Source organism: Anthonomus grandis, chromosome 14 (genome assembly GCF_022605725.1).
Source record: "Anthonomus grandis grandis chromosome 14, icAntGran1.3, whole genome shotgun sequence".
Taxonomy (NCBI): domain Eukaryota; kingdom Metazoa; phylum Arthropoda; class Insecta; order Coleoptera; family Curculionidae; genus Anthonomus; species Anthonomus grandis.
In genome coordinates, this window is record NC_065559.1 from 1,912,700 (window position 1) to 1,929,816 (window position 17,117).

The 17,117-nt window shown below is 32.9% G+C and overlaps 3 protein-coding genes across 5 annotated transcripts in view; 1 reads left to right on the forward strand and 2 right to left on the reverse strand.

The window, feature by feature from the left end:
* LOC126744703 (general odorant-binding protein 19d) overlaps window positions 1–12,389 on the reverse strand; it is a 14,248-nt gene extending 1,859 nt beyond the window's left edge. Inside the window, exons 1-3 of the mRNA XM_050452228.1 lie at window positions 12,224–12,389; window positions 4,278–4,362; window positions 3,746–3,834 (exon numbers count right to left, since the gene is read on the reverse strand). Of these exons, the coding sequence (XP_050308185.1) occupies window positions 3,746–3,834; window positions 4,278–4,362; window positions 12,224–12,274 (225 nt within the window). The 5' untranslated portion in view covers window positions 12,275–12,389. The remainder of the gene's footprint in view (window positions 1–3,745; window positions 3,835–4,277; window positions 4,363–12,223) is intronic.
* The window catches only part of LOC126744694 (glycine receptor subunit alpha-3), a 41,930-nt gene that overhangs the window by 2,011 nt on the left and 22,802 nt on the right, over window positions 1–17,117 (forward strand). Inside the window, exon 1 of one of the 3 annotated variants that reach the window (XM_050452210.1) lies at window positions 6,047–6,378. The exons of 1 other annotated variant lie outside the window; for it this stretch is intronic. The gene's annotated coding sequence lies outside the window, so the exon portion shown is untranslated. Of the gene's footprint in view, window positions 1–6,046; window positions 6,379–17,117 lie in introns of those variants that run through there. One more of the 3 variants, XM_050452212.1, reaches the window with a different exon arrangement.
* On the reverse strand, window positions 88–1,701 carry LOC126744699 (uncharacterized). Its single transcript, XM_050452219.1, has 2 exons — window positions 1,282–1,701; window positions 88–1,102 (listed from the first exon to the last, which is right to left on the reverse strand). Exon 2 carries the CDS (start codon window positions 1,098–1,100, stop codon window positions 315–317), a length of 786 nt encoding a protein of 261 aa, XP_050308176.1. The 5' UTR covers window positions 1,101–1,102; window positions 1,282–1,701; the 3' UTR covers window positions 88–314.

Consider the following 17,117-nt stretch of genomic DNA (forward strand, 5'->3'; position numbering starts at 1 on the left):
ATAAAAAAAATATTAATTAATTTTTCGAAATAAAACTTCAAGTATTCAAAAATTTTAATTTGATTTTTACTTAACCCTCTAAAGGGACAATTTTTATTTTATGAAAAAAAATCATAGGCGGGTAAATTCATAACATAAAAATGAATTCGAGGCTTAAAAAAAGTTTATCATAAACCTTTAAAGCTTTGGGGATGAAAAAACCTCCCCCAGTTTTAAGGCAGACCTGCCGACTAAAGGGACAAAAATAGTCAGGGTAAAAAAAGCGAAATTAAACTTGAAATGTATATTTTGTGCCTCAATACAAAAAAATAAGATTAGTGTAATGCTTTATTGTGTATGAAACTCATGACAATGTACTTCCGGATCTCAGCAGCATTGGTAACAAATGTTGTCTTGATGTCGTACTGTCGAGCATATAAATTTGTTTGTTCTGCAATATTTTCAAGAAACTCTTGTGTAAAAAAATAGGCTTGATATGGAGTTTTTAAATCCTGAAAGTGTAGTGGAAGCTCTGTGCTTCCACGGAATACCACTTCATTTTTATATAGCTGCAAATGCTGTTTACGCCAAATTATTTCTTTGCATTCTTTTGACTGTGTTAAAAGTGCACTTGGGTTTCCCGTAAACCCACCTGTGTTAGGCTCGGAAACATCAGGCCCATCTTCAAATTCTGGCAGAGGAGAACGTGGTCGTTTTTGCTGTCGTTGAAATGAAGTAGATGGTTCACCTGAAGTCAACGGGGATAAAACTCTTGCAACAACAGAATTTTTTTGTGATTCAGTTGAATAATTCCCTGATGTCGATGGCTGTGAGGTATCAGGTGTTTCAATATCTAATGTCAACAATTGGTTGTCAGGCGTAGAAGATTCAGAAGTTAAATCGTTGCATTGATTTATTTCATCTTCAAGACAAAAATCTGGGTCAGCAAGACTATCATCATCGTCAAAATCGTCTTCCAGCCCATCTTCAATATCAGTGTCAGGTCCTATATTTACATTGTCCAAAAGTTCAAACATTTCGTCCGAAGTCACTTGAGATAAGTCATATAATTCAGGCTCTCGGGGATGCTTCCCGGGCTGTCCTTTATTGTTTGATGTCATATCTAAACACAAAAAACAAAAATAGTAAGAAAATAAATATTTCGTATGAATGAGATAATTTTCATACAAACCGGTCGATCCGCCTTTAGGCAGGTTGAGGTTATGAGTGATTTATAGCAAAAACACATGAACTACTTTTTTTTCAACGCATAACTAAGAAATATAACATACATAAACTCACCTGTAAATTTTTTGGCTTGAACAGATCGCTACATGTATTTATTTTATAGCACAGAAAATATCATTTATAGCGAAATAATTATTCTGTAAATTTACTAAGGCGGCACATACGCGACTGACTCTACTGAAAAAACACGCGAACCAATAGCCGTTCTAAGTACGTCAGACACGAAACAAATTCCATCCCAAAGGCGGGATTGCCGCTATGTGGCCAAAAAAATGCATCTCTAAATGAGATTTTAATAAAGCCTGCCTTAAGGCGGGTCTGCTGGCTAGAGGGTTAAATAACTCGTAACGATAGTTGTATACGCAAATTCCAATTACTCAATATGCTAGGTTTTTATTTAGTTTTTAAATTTACATAAGAAAAGGTTACAAAGTTTAATTGCCAATATTTTTACCACTAGATTATACATTCGTTGTTTGGGATTTTCGTCTTAGAAAATATTTTTTTACGGCGAAGAAACCAAATAACTAGTAAAAAAACATGAATTTGATACGATCTAGATTTTATTTACTACATTTTAGCGAAAAAGATGCAACACCTAAAAAAACTGGCAAATATGATCCATTAATTAAATTGCCAGGGCTGTATTTTCCTGTCAATCTACGCTGCCCTCTACAGAACTAAGGAAATCTTCTAGTTGTTCTCGTATTGCGAATGCTGCATTTGTTGATCATTACCAAATTTCGAGAACATTTTTCTTTGAAATAAATTTAATGTACCAACCCAATTAAGTTTCGATCCAAACTGAATGCTTTGAAGTGCGTCGTAACCGTCCAATGCGATGCGGGATGCGACCGTGTGTCGGAGATGTGTGTTTTGGGAGATAACGCACCGAGACACGGCCGAGCTGCTAGCAGCAGCTAGATTATACCGGAGGCAAGTAGAACGCAGAGGTGATCCAATACCAGAGAGATGGCCTGATCGTCGCATGATACTAAGAGTTCGCGATGCTTATAGGGAAGGGTGAGTACCGGGGACTATTCATGGATGACCGTTAGGGATGAGAGACCCAGATTTGGTAGATGCAGTGCTCGAAGGAAATGAAGCAAATCCAAATGTAAGCCTTAGAGCAATTGAGCACCGTATCGGAATACCGAAATCGAAGGCCCATAGAATACTCCATGAGATGGGTTATCATCCATATCATATTCAAAGGGTGCAACAACTAAAACCCGAAGATTATCCGAGAAGAGTAAGATTCTGTGTAAAATTTTTTTAATTCAATTTTATGGACAGACAAATCGAATTTCAAGCGCACTGACATTTTTAATATTCATAATTATCATTCCTGGAGTATTGAAAATCCTCAACTTACACGAAAATCAAATTTTCAAGAGCAATTCGGTGTAAACCTCTGGTCTGGGATAGTAAATGAAAAACTAATTGGTCCCCTTGAATTACCCGACCGATTGAATGGAGAATCCTATTTAAATTTTTTACAGGAAATCTTCATGAGCTATTAGAAGATGTTGATTTGGAGACAAGGAGAGACATGTTTTTTCAGAACGATGGGGCTCCTTGCCATTATGCGATAAATGTTCGAGAATATCTGAATAGGCGATTTAGACACAAGGTGGAGGTGGACCAATTCAGTGGCCCCCCAGGTCACCGGACTTAAACCCAATTGATTTTTTTGTTTGGGGTTACTACAAGGAGGTCGTGTACGCTCAAGAGTCAAGAAAGTTAGAAGAACTAAGAATAAAAATTAATGAAGCAAAACAAACCGTAAAAAATAACAGATTAGCATTTAGACAGTTAAAAGATAATTTTTTTCGCTGATGCCGTATTTGTATTGAACAACAAGGTCGTCATTTTGAAAACTTTATGTAGTAATTAAAGATAGGTAAATTGATTAAAACACTTTTTGCTTTATTTCATTTATTAGTAAATCTTTTTTTGTTTTCCTTTTAACTGTTATTTAGATAAGATGCGATAAGGGTAGCCCAATGAATTTTTTATAGTGAAAAGCTGATAGACCGATAAGGTTTCTTAAATAATTATGTTTTGAAAAAAAAAATGCTGTAATTTTTAAAACGCCTTTAACTTCGTTGAACTTTTTTTACTTTTGTTTTTTATGTCACAATTTATTTATTTTTGTAAGCAATATTTTAATTTCTGGATCAAATTATCTTTGTTCTTGTCAGAGTCAACTTTTATCTAAATAATAAAATAAAAATCAGGCATTCGCCTTACCTATTCACTATGAATATAGCAGAAATAAGCAGAATAATACTAAAAAATCACAAAAAATGTAATAACTCCTAAATTTAAAAAAAATCGGATCAAATACATGGAGGTGATTCGGATTCCCCTAGGGTTGCTCTATCTCTGGGCGCTCGCTTGACACTCTTTTTTGGGACACCCTGTATATTATTTAAAATTTTAGTTTCTTTGAACATGGAGGAATTCCATACACTGTATACTGTCAATTTTGGATAATAAATGAATTTGTACTTACGAGATTCAGTTTTTTGCTGACGCAGAAAATGACGCATTTCCCGTTATGGGTTACCGGGGGTTTACGGTTCATTAGAGCCTCAATGTCCTCTGCAAATATAGGAAGAATTTAGTGGTAAATTTGTTGAACTTTTAACTAGTTTCAATATGATATAATTTGTCTGTTTTGGGCATGTTTACACACAATCGTTAAGTGCGAATTAAGATAAAACGCATGTGTAGACACGTACCAAATTCGCATTAAGTATCAGTGCTGCCAACTAACAAAAATTTGAAAACCGAGACAGGGAGAAAACATTTTCGTTGTAATTTTGTTGTGGTGTTCCTTATAGTGTTTTCGCAAAATTTAAAGAATTATATTTTTTTATTAGATAAATTTTTACTCAATCTTCTTAATTTTCTTGGAAATGAACTACAGTTGGTTAAGGTCAACGTTAAAGCCTCTTCTTAAAATCGTTGTGTAAACACACGCCACAGCGCTTTTGCTCTAATTCACATTAATGTCACGTGTAAACTTAGTAAAAAATGTTTACCTGGTGTGGCCTTTTCGGATTCGGCACATTCGATTCCGTATTCTTGTACGTCAAGCATCATTTCCTCCCGTAAGGCATCGCTCAACTAAAAGAAAAGTATTTAATTATTTAAACGGTCATTAATGTTGTAATTTTAATTTTTTTTGTTGAATCCAAACATTGTAAGTTACCTCAATAATAAAAAACCGCGGATAATGGTGTTGTTTCCATTTTAATTTATTTGCAAAACGTTTATTTAGTAGTCATTAGTCAAGTGTTGTTGAACACAAAATAGCAATAAAATTGATGGAACTTATTACGCTAAAAAATGATAAACGCATTGTTTATGTTAAAATTCAATTAAGTTAAGTGACCACTGGAGAATAATTTCGCCAAGATGTTGACCGTACGTCAGTTTTCCTCCATCCTTTATTAATAAAAGAAGACACAGTAGTAGACGTGATACAAAATTTTAAAAAAATTGAGCCCCGACAACGTAGCAACAAGTTTTTAATGGTTGCTATGTAGCAAAGTCCATAGAAGATAGTATCTTTTTATTGACGTAAATTTAATGCTTCCTTTGTTCAAAAAGACGGTGGATTAATTCCTCTTCACGTCAGCCGTGAGTACGTTTACATCCTAACAAATTATTCATGATTGTGAGAATAATTTTATTGGAAGCATGAATAAACTTAACATTGCTAAAAATTGATTATTATGTAAAAGGGCAAAAATGTTCCTTTAAGTTTGAGCACCTTACACTTTATAAGAAATTGATTAGAAAAAACTATAGGTAGAGAAAAGAAAAAATAAAATGACTTGTGGAGCATACATATGTTAACTTCCTTTGGCATAGAAAAACTGAGGTATATGTATAAAAAAAACCTAAATATTTACCTTATTTATTACATGAATTAATAGGAAAATAATTTACATACAAAATCACTTACTATTTACAACAAATCTATTTTTTCACCCTGTCATATTAATAGTGGTACATTGTCCATAAACATCAAAATCGTTGACTTTTGAGCATTATTTCCACATTTATTGCAGTTATTCCTTCAAACCTGTTACGCTCCTTAATGGGTTTCTTTAAATTTTTCTTATATAATAATATAAATAATTATACTAATTATAATACCATACCATGTCATATCATACCAACTGGTTCAAAAGTTGTCTGTCCATAAAACATTTAGCCCTGAGAAACGACTACGTACTTCTATTATACTTTGTTATTAGAATAAATAAGTTAAATGTAAAGGGCACTTATTAAACATTCTTATAAAAAGCGTTGCTTTCTATAGGATTATTCCAACTGATGTATTGCATCGTTTCCTTCAAAGTTGTTATGCTTCTTGATGCGTTTCTTTAATTTCTTTATTGTTTTTTCACATTAATTACATTGTTTTTCTATTATTTTACTTAAAAACCGTTAATCGTTTATAGAAGTGACCGCTTAATAGAAAAAAGAAAGGCTGTGAGGAAATTTAGGTTAAAATGGTTATACATATTTGTGTACAATCCTTAACCGCCTCAGTGGCGCCAGCGGCTTATTTGTAGTTTTATTAAATGGACAAAATATCAATTTCATGCAACTCGTAAAAACCTTCAGACTTTCCGCAGCCAGATCAGCATTTTTTTGCGGCATCAGCTTTTTTTCGAACAACCAAATTTGCTCGTGTGTGAAAATTATTCTTTTTTATTCGTATTAAGATTATCGAGAGTAACGCACTCATTTTCATCGTCATCGTTTTACCATTTAAAACCTTTTACTTTATTTTTAACTTTTCCATTTTATTTGTAATCAAGTAGTTAGTTGTGTTTTTTAATATATCCAATATTTTTTTAAACAATTCTTGCCGGAGTTTTCTTTAATAAAAAGAAGCTATAGCGCACAAAATGGTCCTTCGAGCCGGATAATTAAAAAAAACACAACATCTAATCGTATCGTCATCGTCTTATCGTATCGCTAGCATCAAGGTGAATCGTCGCAGAATCCTAGTGCGAACACCGATTGTTTGGAAAAGTTTATCGTTAACCGTTTAACGCCATCATTCATCGTTCCTGCAGTTCCAGCAGCTATCGTTCACCATCGTAGAGGCTTATTTGCAAACGGGTAAGTGAGCTAATCCTTTTTTACCGAATCCTTTAACTTGTATTATTATGCTTTTTTCTTGAATTTCTTTATAAATATTTTATCGAATCGTTGAAATTTCTCTATCGTTTTATATTATTTTTATTGTCGTTTTAATTATCAAAATGACATTGTTAGCGGATTTAAAAAAGTTGTTATTAAAGAAAGAACAGATTAAAGTAAAACTAGCAGATATCGAAGAATTTTCAAAGCAATTCGAAGTCAATCCCCACGGCTCTATCAGGGAAATAAGAAATCGTATCGCCTTATTGCATACCATTCGCGAAGAATTTGAAAATAATTATCTTAATATTTTATATTGCCTAGACGTTTCAGAAAGTGAGAGCGAAATAGCGAATTCGTCCAAAACCGATCTTTCTGAAGTGACGCGTTTTAACAAATCGTGGCATATTATTTTAAGTAACTTACAAAGTTTGTTAGAGCTAAATTCTCCCACCGAGTCTAGTATTAAAAAACCATTTCACGACTCTTCCATTAGTCAAAATGTAATTCCAACAAGTCTTCAATTTAACGTTAAATTACCAGAAATAAATTTACCTTTTTTTTCTGGCAAACACACCGAATGGCTACCCTTTTTTGATGCTTTTCAGAATTTAATTCATTATTAGATGATTGTCAGAAGTTTCATTATTTAGAATCATGTCTTAAAGGGGAAGCAATTCGTGCTGTAGAGACTCTATCAATATCTAGCGAAAACTATCAGACGGCTTGGTCGATATTACATAAACGATATAAAAATACGCGATTAAATTATCCAAGCTCATGTGCAAACAATATTAAACTCTCCAGAAATAACTAAATCCTCACCTGAGTCTTTACAAAAACTTCTTGGGGATATAACGAACAATTTAGAAGCACTTAACATTCCGGTCGAGAGTTGGGATGCAATTTTAACCACGATTATTATCGGCAAACTAGATCATCAAACCAGGCGGGAATTTGAAAATACGATAGATTCAGACCCGCTCGAACTGGAGCAAGTGACCGCATTTTTAGAGAAAAAACGTATCGTTCTGGAGTCACTTAGCCAAAGCCAGAAAAACCAGTATCTTATCAAACAAATACAAATTCTAATTCGCGAAGAAATCCACCCATTTATGCGTCTAATGCAGTTACTACAAAGTTTCCTTGCTATTTTTGTAAAGGCAATCATTTTATAAATAATTGTGAACATTTCCTTCGTTTAAACGTAAACGAAAGAAAAACCGAAGTCAATAATAAACGCAAGCTTTGTTCAAACTGCTTAAGAGCTAACCATCGACTTTCGGAATGTAGGGCCTCGGGTTGTCAAGTATGCAATTCTAGATTTCATCATACACTAATTCACGAAAATAGACCGACACCGAGCGCGACTGCTAGTACCAATTATTGCACATCATTATCAAAAACACACTATTTTATCCACCGCCGTTGTCTTCGTCACAGATGTTTTAGGCCGAGAACATAAGTGTCGCGCTCTGTTAGATGTAGGGTCGCAAGTAAATATATTATCGCAAAAAATGTGTGAGCTTTTAAGTTTGAAAATGCAAATTGCTGTATCTCAGAACGGTAACGACAGACCTTCCGACAGAGTCGTTTGATAAGAAAGCCCTAAATATCCCGGAAAATATTCAATTGGCGGATCCAAATTTGCGATTGCAAATTTGGGAGCGGAAACGTTTTGGACTCTCCTGGGTAACGACAAAATTAAGCTACCACATACAAATTTGTACCTATCAAAAACACTCTTAGGATGGGTAGTAGGCGGATCGTTCATCGAAAACCACCCTAAATCACATCTATCATGCAATGTACTCGTTCAACGAAATTTATCAGATGATTTAAATAAATTGCTAGAACGTCAACTGTACCCAAAATAACTGGTCTAGCGAAGAAATGGAATGCGAAGAGCATTTTACTAATACTTATCAACGTGATACGCATACCGGGCGATTTATTGTTAAACTACCGTTTAAAATTAATTTAGGCATTTATTTAGGCAATAAATCGCGATGAAACGATTTATTTCTTTAGAGAAAAAATTTCGAAAAGACTCTACCTTCAAAGAAACCTATTGTAAAGAAATATCAAGTTTAATCGATAATGGTTACTTAGAAGAAATACCGACTACAGAAAATTGCGAGTATGGCGATAATTTTTATTTGCCCCACAGTGGTGTATTTAAACGGCCCGCGGATAATCCAAACATCCGGTTCGTTTATGATGGCTCAGCAAGATCAAGTAATGGCCTCAGCCTAAACGACAATCTGTTAACTGGGCCAAATTTACAAAATGATTCCTTTGGTATTTTAATTCGATTTCGAACATATCAGGTTGTTATCTCCTGCGATATGGAGAAAATGTTTTTACAAATTAAAATCGATAGTGACGATACTAAATTTCAACGTATTTTTTGGCGAATTAACGAAAACCAACCGTTAAGAGTATATCAGCTTACGAGACTGGTATTCGGTCTTACAAATTTTCCATATACTGCGATGCGTTGTGTTAATCAATTAGCCGCGGAAGCCGAAAATGATTTTTTTTCTGCTAGCCGAGCGTTAAAACATGACCGGTTTATGGATGATATATTGACGGGGTCAGGAACAATTATTGAAGAAGGTATCTAATTACGCGATCAATTAATAGAAGTTTAAGATCGTGGATGTTTTAAATTATCCAAATGAAATAGTAATTTTCCTGAAATTTTTTCAAAATCAATCGACATCGGGATAGGGAAAAATTATTGAATTAAATAAGGAAAACGTGGCAAAAGTATTTGGGTTACGGTGGAACCCGTCAAATGATAGTTTGAGCTACCGAGTTCAAACAAAATTAGCTTCTAGTAACGATCATGTCTGAACTAAGAGATCAATTTTTAGCTCAATCGCCAAAATATACGACCCTATAGGTATTATTTCGCCGATTCTTATTAGGGCCAAAATAATTATGCAGAAATTGTAAACACTGAAACTGGAATAAGATGACCCAGTTCCTCAAAACGTAGTAAACGAATGGACTCAATTTTTAAACGATCTTCAACTTATAAGTAACATAAAAATTTCTCGAAAAATTATTTTAAAAAGTGAAGCGGAATCAAATCTGGTTATGTTTGCTGACCACACTTCGCGCGTATGGTGAGGCAGTGTACACTCGAGTTAAAAAAGACGATGGCACATTCGCGGTAAATTTGATTTGTGGCAAATCGCGAGTCAGCCCTCTTAAAGTTCTCACCCTGCCACGCCTAGAGTTGTGTGCCATTAATTCAGCTCTTTGTTAGGAGCTGAATTAATGGACACAGTATCGCGAGAAATCAATTTAAAGATTAACAACAAATTTTATTTTACAGATTCGATGATAGTATTACATTATCTCAATAGTAATGCTAATTATTGGCAAATGTACGTGGCAAATCGGGTGTCTAAAATTCAAACTCTTAGTAAAATCGAGAATTGGTATCATATCGAAAGCAAAGAAAACCCTGCTGATATAATTTCTCGAGGAGCTATTCTAAAACAGTTAAATACCGAACTTTATTGGAACGGGCCTAAATTCTTAGCGGATCTTTCTCAATGGCCCAAAAATCGTTTTTGTCCATCTTTGAATTTAAATTTTATACCAGAAAAACGTAAAATAGCTTTAGTAGCAACCGTAACGTCAGAATTAAATTTAATAACTAAATATTCGTTTATTTCTAAATTACAACGAGTTGTGGCATATGTATTACGATTCATTAATAACGTAAAAAAGCATGGTTTAAGAAACAAATCTTATTTAACAACGCAAGAATTAATAAATTCTCATGATGCCATCATTCACCTAGTACAAAAAATTCAATTTGCGGAAGACATTTCTGCGTTGCAAAATCGACAACCAGTTTCAAAAAATAGCAAACTTTACTCACTTGATCCTTTTATAGATAACAAGGGATTAATTAGACTTGGTGGTAGATTGCACAATTCAAACTTAAGCTTCGGTCAAAAATTTCCCATCGTACTACCGGCAAAACATCATGTAACTAAGTTACTTATTCAAAAAGAGCACATCTCTCTGCTTCATGCAGGAGCAACGCAAACTCTAGCATCCCTAAGGACTAAATACTGGCCTCTTAGGGCACGTAATGAAGTAAAACGTGTCATACACCAATGTATTTGTTGCTTTCGCGTATCTCCGCGTTTAGCTATTCAAAAGATGGAAGATTTACTGACAGATCGAGTCGTACCTTGTAGACCCTTTATAAAGATCGGTCTGGACTACTTCGGTCCTATTTATATAAAACACGGAGGTAAACGAAGCCCTAAAATAGTCAAAGGTTGGGTATCGTTATTCGTATGTCTGGTTACAAAAGCCGTACACCTCGAGGTCGTTAGTGACTTGACTACGGAATGCTTTTTTAATGCGCTTAATCGTTTTTGCGCAGGACGAGGTACAGCCTCACATATCTATTGTGACAATGCAACAACATTTGTTGGTGCTAAACGTAAATTAGATGAAATTTTTAACTTTTTAACAAGCAAAGAAACGCAAGAGAAAATTCAACCTCATTTAACTCAATCAAATATCACTTGGAAATTTATTCCACCCAGATCACCCAATTTTGGGGGTTTGTGGGAACGCCTCGTAAAATCGACAAAATTTCATTTAAAAAGAGTTACAATGAACGCTAATCTTACCTTTGAAGAGGCTGTAACCCTTATGTGTCAAATCGAAAGCATAATTAACTCCCATGTCTATCGACCCATCCGATCTCTAAGCCTTAACCCCAGCTCACTTTCTCATCGCGGAGAAAGCCTTACAGCTCTGCCTGAACACGTGATCGAGATACCAGAATCGAGGTTAGGGCGCTGGGAGAGAATCCAAAAAATCAAACAGCATTTTTGGAAACGTTGGAGTCGAGAGGTGGTATCTCAGATTTCCATTTTATTTGTAATCAAGTAGTTAGTTGTGTTTTTTATTATATCTAATATTTTTAAAACAATTCTTGCTGGAGTTTTCTTTACTAAAAATAAGCTATAGCGCACAATTTGTCCAAATTAAATTATGTTTGCGGCATTACTTTCATTATGTACATTTTTTTGTTACAATTATCAATAAATGACTTACAGACACTAACTAGTAATAAATCGTGTTATTTTATTTAATTTTTTTCTAAAATTAATTTTAAAATACACAAATATGTAAAATCCTTTGAATGAAAATTATAATAGGGACATCGGGTGATATACACACTATAAGCACAACAGAACATGCTCTTTTTTAATTCATAAAAATGTATTTATGAAATTGTAGATAAAAATTATCGAATTGTATTTTGACTTGTCAAGGGCATTGGAATTTTTATGCTCTTTTCAGGCCTTTAACCAATTTTCTTTCATTATCTATGAATTTATCATGCGCTCCGGTAATTGAAAATCACGTTGCAGTTATGTGAATTAATTTCATATTTTTTATTGCGGTCAGTTCATTAATTTTGTTACATTTTCCATACACTTATATTCAAAATGTTCATTCGTATTTTCGTTCATTCACAGGCTCTGGGGTAATTTTTATTACGTTCTAAATATTAAAAAAAATATATATTTTCCAGGTTTCTGGACACTTTTGAATTTTTGTATGTTTTTCAAGGATTTGCAATATTCAATTTTTCGTGATAATTACTATAAATGAAGCATGTCGTTTATATTATTGTTTATGGGGTATATAATTTTATGAATTACGAATTTTGTATATGCTTGGTCATATGTATAAATCAATTAATTATCAAGAATATTATGTTAAGAAAAAAGATAAGTAGAAGTAGATACCACAAATTTTAATTAAAACTCACCGCATACGCGCTCGCAAAAACACTAACCACCAGCACAAATAAACTGTTCATTTTAATTCAGTATGATACAAAATCCTCAATAATTACTGAACGAATAGTAAAAAAAACGTTCGATTATATAGTTTTTGAATCCTCCCATAAGGTCACGTGTTATCCTACTAACAAAATACCTTTGATTACGGGTTTTTCATTTACTCGGTAATTTCGCGCACCACTGTTTTACTTATTCGTTTTTAATAACGACTTTTGTTCCGATCGCCATTTAATTCGGTGTGGGAATACGTACGTACGTTAATTATCGAGAATTAAGAGGAAATAATCACGGAGTATGAATTATTTTTTTGTGCTTTCGACAACAGGATACCGAGTAATTTCGGGAATCGTATAAGCTAAAATAATTGTAATAATTAATGAAGTTTTATTAACAAAAAAAATTAATAATAATAATAATTTTTTTGTAATAGTTTCCCAGAGTGTCCCAAGTTATTTTATTGTTTATGCAGTCATATATCGATTTAAATAATGGTTTTGCTTTGTTACGTAAGAGGCGGTGATTTTATGTTTATTGAGGGAAAAAGGATGAATGAAAATTGTATGGAATAAAGACTTCTGGAATAACGGCAGTCAGATATCTTTTTCCTTTAAAGTTTATGAGGAAATCAGATGATTGACGTGTCTAACTTACTGATGAAAAAAGTAAGTTGAAATACATTTAGTGGTGAAATAGGGCATTAAGAATCATGAAATTAGACACAAAATTATGGGAAGAAACAACCATGTTTTTCATATATAGAAAATACCAAAACAGTTATTGACTATAAAAAATGGAATTTTACTTTTTGACAGCAAATAATGATGAATCCTCGCCCTCAGATTCAGAATCTGTCTTTAAAGTCCTGACGAGAAGTTGTCGGATTTCGTTATTGATTGCCTAACTAGTGTCTAGTGTCTTTTACGTTTTGTAGCAAATTTTGCTTTACAATTACGACTTTATTAAACTACTGGATCGCTGGATTCCTTAGTTAATTCAAATTTCCTTGAAAAAATTCGGGAATTTTATCAATTATTTAATTTTTTTTATAAGGAAATTATACTAGGTGAGAAGTAATAGAATAAAAAAAATAGCTCAATGGGAACATTTTTTATTCAATGTTTGCAAGGCAATTTAACATTGCACCTGTATAGTTGCCTGGAATAAATATTAAACTCTATAATAAGAATAGAAAAACACAATTTGTATGGCTACTTATCAAACTAGCAGTGCATTTTTAAGATATTTTTTTTTATGCAAATCATTTCCCAAAATGGTCTCAAATTTAATTTTATCTAACGATTCTTTGACATTTTCATTGTATGTATTAGTTTCATTTTATTTGTTTAAAAGGCAAAATATACAAAATAAGGTATTCGGCAAATGGCATCGAAAATTGGCAAGTTCATGGGGCTTGGTTTCAAAACAACAATAACTGATAAAATAAATTGACAACAGGTAAAATAATTGAATAGTGACAGTTATCTAACAAAAGAAACATAATACGATTAAAAAATCGTCAAAATGTTATTTTGTTTGAAGGTTTCCAATTGATTTACTTAATTACAAAAAAGAGCGTAACATTGAGACTTTACTAGGCAATTAATAGACTACTTCCAAGTCTTCTCTCACAGTCGTAAATGTCATTTTAATGCAGCTCACAACACACATTTTAGGCAGTCGAAGTTATTTCTCTTTTAAAGGTTTTGAGGAAATTAGAAGATTCGTGTGTCCAATTGCCTAAAATAAATTAAGAGAAAATTCTTCCAGGCAGCCGAAATTATTTTTTAATCACAGTTTTTGAGTAAATTTGAAATTGCAACGATCCAGTTGCCTGAAATAAAGACCAAACTCTTCCAAGCAATTGAATTTAATTTTTAATGAAGTTTCTTGGGAAATTTATTTGTCCAGCTGCCTGGAATAATGACCAAACTCTTCCAGGCAATTGAAATTATTTTTCCCCTAAAATGTTTGGGCAAATCAGTTAATCGACGTGTCCAATCGCCCGGAATAAAGTGAAAATTCTTCCAGACAGTTAAATTTATTTTTTAATGAAGTTTCTTGGGAAATTTATTTGTCCAGTTGCCTAGAATAAAAACTAAATTTTTCCAGGTAGTAAAAATTGTTTTACCTTTAAACTATTTGACGAAATCATGCGATTGACTTGTCCAACTGCTTGGAATCAAGAGAAAATTTTTCCAGATAGTTGAATTTATTTTTCAATGAAGTTTCTTGGGAAATTTATTTGTCCAGTTGCCTGAAATAAAGAGTAAACTCTTCCAGGCAATTGAAATTATTTTTCCCTTAAAATTCCTGGGCAAATAAGTTAATCGACGTGTCCAACCGCCTGGAATAAAGTGAAAATTCTTCCAGGCAGTTGAATTTATTTTTTTATTTAAAGTTTGTGAAGAAATTTGTAAATCCAACTGTTTAATTGCCTGGAATAAAGACTAAATTATTCCAGATAGTCAAAATTGTTTTACCTTTAATTTGTTCGAAGAAATCAGGCGATTGACTTGTTCAACAGCTTGGAATAAAGAGAAAATTCTTCCAGGCAATTGAAATTATTTTCTCTTCAAATTTCTGGGCAAATCAATTAATCGACGTGTCCAACCGCCTAGAATAAAGTGAAAATTCTTCCTGGCAGTTGAATTTATTTTTTTATTTAAAGTTTCTAAAGAAATTTGTAAATCCAACTGTTTAATTGCCTGGAATAAAAACTAAATTATTCCAGGTAGTCAAAATTATTTTACATTTAAACTGTTTGAGGAAATCATGCGATTGACTTGTCCAACTGCTTGGAATAAAGTGAAAATTCTTTCAGACAGTTGAATTTATTCTTTAATGAAAGTTTTTTGAGAAATTTATTTGTCCAGTTGCCTGGAATAAAGAGTAAATTCTTCCAGGCAATTGAAATTATTTTTCCCTGAAATTTCTGGGCAAACCAGTTAATCGACGTGTCCAACCGCCTGGAATAAAGTGAAAATTCTTCCAGGCAGTTGAATTTATTTTTTTATTTAAAGTTTATGAAGAAATTTGTAAATCCAACCGTTCAGTTGCCTGGAATAAAAACTAAATTTTTCCAGGTAGTTAAAATTGTTTTACCTTTAAACTATTTGAGGAAATCAGGCGATTGACTTGTCCAGCTGCTTGGACTAAAGAGAAAATTCTTCCAGAGAGTTGAATTTATTCTTTAATGAAAGTTTCTTGGGAAATTTATTTGTCCAGTTGCCTGGAATAAAGAGTAAATTCTTCCAGGCAATTGAAATTATTTTTCCCTGAAATTTCTGGGCAAACCAGTTAATCGACGTGTCCAACCGCCTGGAATAAAGTGAAAATTCTTCCAGGCAGTTGAATTTATTTTTTTATTTAAAGTTTATGAAGAAATTTGTAAATCCAACCGTTCAGTTGCCTGGAATAAAAACTAAATTTTTCCAGGTAGTTAAAATTGTTTTACCTTTAAACTATTTGAGGAAATCAGGCGATTGACTTGTCCAGCTGCTTGGACTAAAGAGAAAATTCTTCCAGAGAGTTGAATTTATTCTTTAATGAAAGTTTCTTGGGAAATTTATTTGTCCAGTTGCCTGGAATAAAGAGTAAACTCCTCCAGGCAATTAAAATTATTTTTCTCTTAAAATTCCTGGGCAAATCAGTTAATCGACGTGTCCAACCGCCTGGAATAAAGAGAAAATTCTTCCAGGCAGTTGAATTTATTTTTTTATTTAAAGTTTATGAAGAAATTTGTAAATCCAACTGTTCAGTTGCCTGGAATAAAGACTAAATTATTCCAGGTAGTCAAAATTATTTTACCTTTAAACTGTTTGAGGAAATCATGCGATTGACTTGTCCAACTGCTTGGAATAAAGGGAAAATTCTTCCAGGCAGATGAATTTATTTTTCATTTAAAGTTTCTAAAGAAATTTGTAAATCCAACTGTTCAGTTGCCTGGAATAAAGACTAAATTATTCCAGGTAGCCAAAATTATTTTACCTTTAAACTATTTGAGGAAATCATGCGATTGACTTGTCCAACTGCTTGGAATAAAGTGAAAATTCTTTCAGACAGTTGAATTTATTTTTTAATGAAGTTTCTTGGTAAATTTATTTGTCCAATTGCCTGGAATAATGACCAAACTCTTCCAGGCAATTGAAATTATTTTTCCCTTAAAATTTCTGGGCAAATCAGTTAATCGATGTGTCCAACCGCCTGGAATAAAGTGAAAATTCTTCCTGGCAGTTAAATTTATTTTTTTATTTAAAGTTTCTAAAGAAATTTGTAAATCCAACTGTTCAGTTGCCTGGAATAAAAACTAAATTTTTCCAGGTAGTTAAAATTATTTTACCTTTAAACTCTTTAAGGAAATCATGCGATTGACTTGTCCAACTGCTTGGAATAAAGAGAAAACTCTTCCAGACAGTTGAATTTATTCTCTAATGAAAGTTTCTTAAGAAATTTATTTGTCCAGTTGCCTGGAATAAAGAGTAAACTCCTCCAGGCAATTAAAATTATTTTTCTCTTAAAATTCCTGGGCAAATCAGTTAATCGACGTGTCCAACCGCCTGGAATAAAGAGAAAATTCTTCCAGGCAGTTGAATTTATTTTTTTATTTAAAGTTTATGAAGAAATTTGTAAATCCAACTGTTCAGTTGCCTGGAATAAAGACTAAATTATTCCAGGTAGTCAAAATTATTTTACCTTTAAACTGTTTGAGGAAATCATGCGATTGACTTGTCCAACTGCTTGGAATAAAGGGAAAATTCTTCCAGGCAGATGAATTTATTTTTCATTTAAAGTTTCTAAAGAAATTTGTAAATCCAACTGTTCAGTTGCCTGGAATAAAGACTAAATTATTCCAGGTAGCCA